Source organism: Aulonocara sp. 'chitande type north' Nkhata Bay, linkage group LG12 (assembly GCF_057382095.1).
Source record: "Aulonocara sp. 'chitande type north' Nkhata Bay isolate Kocher_YH1m ecotype deep benthic linkage group LG12, A_spYH_male_GT1.1, whole genome shotgun sequence".
Taxonomy (NCBI): Eukaryota; Metazoa; Chordata; class Actinopteri; order Cichliformes; family Cichlidae; genus Aulonocara; species Aulonocara sp. 'chitande type north' Nkhata Bay.
This window is the reverse complement of record NC_141355.1, coordinates 7,798,191-7,804,202: the sequence shown is the minus strand read 5'-3', so window position 1 is coordinate 7,804,202 and position 6,012 is coordinate 7,798,191. Positions and strand designations below refer to the sequence as shown.

Here is a 6,012-nt window from a genome sequence, read left to right as displayed (position 1 = left end):
TTCACAGCAAAGCTAGTAATATAAATAATAGATAGTTTTCATCAAATATGAAAAATAAAAGATACGTAATGAACAATAAAAGGGGATTAAAAAAAGAGCAGAATATACAAATGTGATTGATTAGGGATGGAAGAGCTCAGCGTCAGAGTCAAATCAAATCAAATGGGTAAAGATGGAAGCTAAATGATTTTTCATTATGAATTCAGAAATACCAAAGAGGTGGTGTTGTGGTGAGTTCTAAGTTGTGGGACCAGAGCACCAGGAAGCAGTTTTCCAAGCTCAGTATGAACTTGAGGAGTTTGCAGACATACTCAAAGGCCCGAGTCTGACGTGATCCAGAGCACCGGTGTATCTCAGAAGCAAACTGCCAACATAAAATCCGCTTAAGCTGCTGTCAGTTAGCGCTGAAACTTCACCTTTACATCGCTGTGTTTTGCAGTATGGTGTGTTAAGTGTGTCAACTACCTTGTTAATTATCTAATGAAGCTCAGTCTCACTGCTGGATGTCCAGCACTGCCGCAGGACAGAAACTGAACACTGCTTTGAAAAAACACATGATATGAACAAGGTTGCCTATTTTCCACAGCATGACATACTGTTTATGATCAACTCTTATTGGGGCTCAGAAAGCTTCAGCTAACAGTTCTGTTTATTGTGCTACCAAGAAATGGCTCCAGTCAGAGGTTGTCCCTCAGTCTCTGTGGAGCAGTAACAGGACAGCTGGATGATGGATCCCATCAAGTGCAACTGTCAGTCACAAACACAACTGTCCTTCCCGAGCCAGAGCTATGTCCTGTTGTTATTCTGGGGGCTCAGTAATGGGGTATGTGTGTTTGGCTATTATCCCTAAATCTCATGAACTCAGACAATGGTGGCAGTGAGAGAATAGACCTCTTTACCTGTGTCTCTGCCTAAACAAGGCATGGAGTATTTATAGCCCATAAGTGTGCGCCATTATAGATGGGAGAGGGGTGAGTATATCAGCCCCTTGTTTTGGGGGCTGCTCCATCATAAAGCAGCGAGGATACTGCTTGGTCCAAATCCAGCTAACACTGAAACATGGTGAGTGGATACAGATCTCATTGTTATTGTCTTTAACATTGTTTAAAATAAGCACCAGACTGTGAGGAGACAGTCTGTTTCTGCTGTGTGATTAATGTGTTTACTGTAGATATCTGTATAACAGTCCGTCAAAGTCTGCTCTTTTCAAACAACAGATAACGCACCAATGTACTCCATGTCAATATGTTGTGAGGCCTTTTTTTCCTTTAAATAATCAATCGGACAATGCTCCCGTTGTCCTATTGATGAGATATTTGTATACTCGACTTGAAGACATTTTCATCAAAATGACAACAAATTAACTGTCTCGGAGAGGAGAAGGAGGAGGCGGTAAGGAAAGTCTTGACCTTAAAAAAAAAATTTTTACTTGCAACTTTTTCCTCCGTGTTTGCAATAAAATGGAGCAATGACATTTAAAACACACACAACATTTAAGGAGTGGAAATGGGAGGGATGAAGAGGAGAGAGGTGAGAGAAAGGCAGCAAAAAAACAGAAAAGAGACTTAGAAGAGCAGCCAACCGGGTTGGAAAGAGCAAAACAAAGGGAGTGCGGAGCAGACAGCAGAGAAACACGAGCAACAGGTGCAGGCTATGAAGAGGTCAGTGGTTATTCGCGTAATATTTGGCCCAATAAAGTTTCCGCTGGTCCAACAGTGATGTGCATTGGGCAACAGCAAGAAATAGCAAACTCTGCCTCATTGCCCACGAGTACATGAATCCTCTTAAAACAAAATAAATAATTAAATAAATGTATCTGAGTGCCAGAGGTCCCTTCCATGAGATATACAAGAGCTAATCCACAACAAGGGTTAGACAGCAGCTGTCGAGAGGACCCTGAATCCGAGCAACATGATGTCACTGCGCTGCATCCCCCTTACGGTGTTTTTCACAGTTCCTTGGCAGTCATGTAAATAGCTCAACATAATCCTTGCCTCTGAGGGATTTCTGATCAAACAGGGCTCAGTGTACTCTCCTGTCATCACATACACCCTATAGAATAATCCCTCATGTGATCCTGGGACTATGAGAGTGCAGGCAGTGGACCACACCCTCCCTAGGCTTACCCTGTGTGCTCCCAAAACTGGAGGCTCGAATAAATATTTCCATAACAAACTGACAGTGTTTGTAATCCTCACTAATGAAATGTGTGCCCCCCAGTATAAACCTTTCCTCTTGTGCAATAGATGCATACCCCCCCACTAAGACACACGCAGTTAGTGAGAGTGAGCTGATCGTCGGCTCATTACCACGTGTGACAGTAAAACCGATAATGAGTAAGGCTGTACGGAAGAGCCAGGTGATGATCGTGTGTCATTGCTATTGGATCTAATTAAGAGTGTCATCGTTAAACCCCCCACAGGCACCCAAGAAAGCAAAGAAGAGAGCGGAGGGAGCCAGCTCCAATGTGTTCTCCATGTTCGAACAGGCCCAGATCCAGGAGTTCAAAGAAGTCGGTACTCTGCCAAAGGCTTTCTTTCACATTGAATTTGAGCAGTTTACTCACTGCGATGTCTGCTCACTCTGTATACTCCCGCAGGCGTTCACTATCATGGACCAAAACAGAGATGGCTTCATTGACAAGAACGACCTCAGGGACACCTTTGCAGCTTTAGGTAAACTCACTGTGTGTCACGTTCCTGTTGTGATGGTTTCACATGAATACATTACACAAGTCCAGCAAAAAACAAAAGAAACCTTAGGCATTCTCAGGTTCCAGCTTCTCACATGTAAGAATTTCATTGTCTCAGCAAATAGAACTCACCTTGAGTTCTGGGATGTTTAATTGCCATTTTTAAAATACCGTCTGAACAAACAGATAAGTGATAAATTGAGCTGTAGTAGTCATGAGTTTAATCATTAGCTGACTTTTTCCCCCAACCTAAGACTTATTAATATTATACATAAACAAGCAAACCTATTAAACATATTACAACACAAACTAAACAAGAAAAGCACAGCAAACAAACATGATCAAATTTACATTAAAAAGAATATTTGTATCTTTTCAAATAACACATGGTTCACAACAAACTCCCGGTCTTCCACATATTTCAAAGAGTCTCAAAACCTTTCCAAGTTTTTTTTATTTTAATACATATGTTTTCCTTCCTAGGGTTTACTGTCAACATATTTACTGCATACCTGGAAATATCTCCAACTGTTTCTACTAAATGTATTAAACCTGCAACTGAGTCATTTTGCAATAAACAATATTATGTCCTCTGGATATAATGATAGCTATTTCCTGAGCTAGTTATTCTCGACGTTTGTTGTGTGATTTATTCCATTTTCCATTTCTATTCCAATACTTTGATTAAATAGAGTCATTCAAAAGAGTTTTATCAAAAGCCATACCTCATTTTTCTTTATTATTGTTCATTTAGGTTTTATTTTGTATAAGAAGAACCTTGACTTACTGCAACAAATCTGTTCTAGTCTTTATCGACCTGGGATTCAATTTTGTTTAATATTTTTGGAAAATGTTGTGTATTATATTGAGTACTATCCATCAAGCTTGCTGACTTCATGTTCTACATTTGTTTAAATGTTCCAGTGGTTTTAGAATATATTTAAAGGACCAAGTGTTGAATGTGCCTTGAAAAAAATCTCAATAGATTTTTTTTTAATACAAAGCTGGAAAACTGTTGTTATTCCAAATTTCCAGCAACTGCATCCCCTTCCAATTCCTTCTTTGGTCATTTTGGGCTGGATGGCATGGTCAACCCATCTAATAGTTCCGTTGAGCTTTTGTGGATTTGTTTTAATCTCTTTATTGGACTATTTTCAATAAATAATATATCAGTTTAAAAAAATGAGCATTAATTGCAACCTCTGTTTCACCATATATTCCATGTTTTTCAGGCCGTTTAAATGTCAAACAAGAAGAGATTGATGACATGCTGAAGGAGGCACCAGGGCCCATTAATTTCACTGTCTTTCTCACCATGTTTGGAGAGAAACTAAAAGGTAAACGAAGATGCCGTTATATGACGTTCAAAAAATGAAATCATTTTTCTTCAATGCAGAACTGCCACTTTTCATCTACAGGTGCTGACCCAGAGGAGACTATCCTTAATGCTTTTAAAGTCTTTGACCCTGAGGGAAAAGGAACACTAAAGAAAGAGTTGTGAGTAATAGTCTGGTTCTTAAGCGACTCGTGACATTTGCGTCTCGTTTGCTCATCATTGCTGCTCGTCTCCACAGTGTGACAGAGATGCTGACGACCCAGGCTGACAGATTCTCTGCTGAAGAGGTTAGTGCTCCACCTCTGACGATGTAACAGATAGTTGAGCCTTGAGTTTTTATAAATGCAGATACGCTCTGTAACCTTTCTTTTTTACTTCGTACCCAAAGATGGAGCAGATGTTTCAGGCATTCCCTCCAGATGTAGCAGGGAACCTGGACTACAATAACCTCGTCCATGTCATCACACACGGTGAAGAGAAAGACCAGGAATAATCACATCCTCCCTCACTGGGTCGTATTTGTGCTGAGATATGATCACATATGACAGCAAAAACAGAAAGCAAAACGTAAATAACTTCAGCTTCAGTTTTTGAATATGCACATGGATCAATGTGTTCATTCATTCATTCATGATTATAACATGTATATGTATGTATATTATTTGAATATATATGAGTAATCTCTTCAAAGGTGAAATTAAGAGTTTGACCTCGGATGTTTTTGACAAATCAATAAAGAAAGATTCAACCTCACAGAGATGCATTGAAGAAGCGAATCTCAGTGTATTTCATCTTCCATAAGTAGTGATATTTAATTATCTGTATATAGTGATTTTATTTCAGTGCTCACTGTTGATCAGTAGAAGAACACTGGAACCCAGAAGCTCCAAGTCCCATTTGTTCAATTTTGCCTTAAAGAGTACTTTAAGTGTATGAATATAAGGGAAAGGATTGCTAGGTAGACAGTGTGTCCTTTAAAGGCTCTATGTGGCTACTCCACCATAGCTCAGCTTCTGTTAATGGTAAAGCTAATCTGTAATTACACTTACTGTATACCCCAGTATCATTTACTGTACTTATGTATCTCTTTATTTTACATGTAAATCAATTTCTTGATTGTCTAGAAATTGGTGCATCTCTAAGGGTTTTATTGGTTAACTGATATTCAAATTGAAGCAAAAGTGTTCATCATACTGAATTATTTCCTAATCAGATAACACAGAACAGGAACTGCGTATAATTAATATCCGGTATGGTGAAAAAAACCTAATTTCATTATACTTTACTAGGGAAATGGAAAATAAGTGGAGTAATTTATTGAAACGAGATCAAACATACATGGAAATACACTATATAAGCCAAAAGTTTTGAAATTTCTAATGAACTTCAAAGTCAATATTTGATATCAATACTTTTATTCTTCACAACAGGCTGAACTTTTTTAGGGATGTTTTCTTAGCATTTCTTTAAGCAGTCTTCAGGAATAGTTCTGCAGGCTTTTTGAAGGACAATCAAAACTCTTCTTTGGATGTTGGCTGCCTGTTATTCTGGTTTCTGTCGAGATGATCCCACACTGCTTCGATAATGTTGAGGACTTGGCGACTGAGGAGGCCAAACCATAGTGTGTGTTTTTCTATCCAGATATACTTTGTACTGTGTTGGCAGTGTGTTTGGTATAATTTTCATGTTCTCCAAACGACATGACGTTCAGGTATTGTGTCAGGTGGCTATACCAAAGTGGCTCAACGTGTTATGTGTAGAAACAACACTGATTCATTTATTGAGTTAGGGCCCTTTTGTGGGTTAAGTAGCTTACAAAGCACGTAAATTAAAAAAAAATATCCCTCTGAAAATTGTCAGGTACAAGGACTGGACTGAAAATGAGTGAAAAATCAACAAATATCCAAAGAAAAAACATTAAAGGGCTTCAGAAGGTCTGAAGCTGTCCCCATCCAGCACAGTAGGGGGCAGTAGTGTAGCAGCT

At 38.9% G+C, this 6,012-nt stretch overlaps 1 protein-coding gene across 2 annotated transcripts in view; it reads left to right on the top strand.

The window, feature by feature from the left end:
* The window catches only part of myl2b (myosin, light chain 2b, regulatory, cardiac, slow), a 7,523-nt gene extending 2,737 nt beyond the window's left edge, over window positions 1-4,786 (top strand). The window contains exons 1-7 of one of the 2 annotated variants that reach the window (XM_086312841.1): window positions 976-1,062; window positions 2,423-2,512; window positions 2,600-2,675; window positions 3,925-4,029; window positions 4,111-4,189; window positions 4,267-4,315; window positions 4,417-4,786. In XM_086312841.1, the coding sequence (XP_086168967.1) occupies window positions 1,060-1,062; window positions 2,423-2,512; window positions 2,600-2,675; window positions 3,925-4,029; window positions 4,111-4,189; window positions 4,267-4,315; window positions 4,417-4,521 (507 nt within the window). In that variant the 5' untranslated portion in view covers window positions 976-1,059 and the 3' untranslated portion in view covers window positions 4,522-4,786. Of the gene's footprint in view, window positions 1-975; window positions 1,063-2,422; window positions 2,513-2,599; window positions 2,676-3,924; window positions 4,030-4,110; window positions 4,190-4,266; window positions 4,316-4,416 lie in introns of those variants that run through there. The other variant, XM_086312842.1, reaches the window with a different exon arrangement.
* The last annotated feature ends 1,226 nt before the right edge of the window (window positions 4,787-6,012 follow it).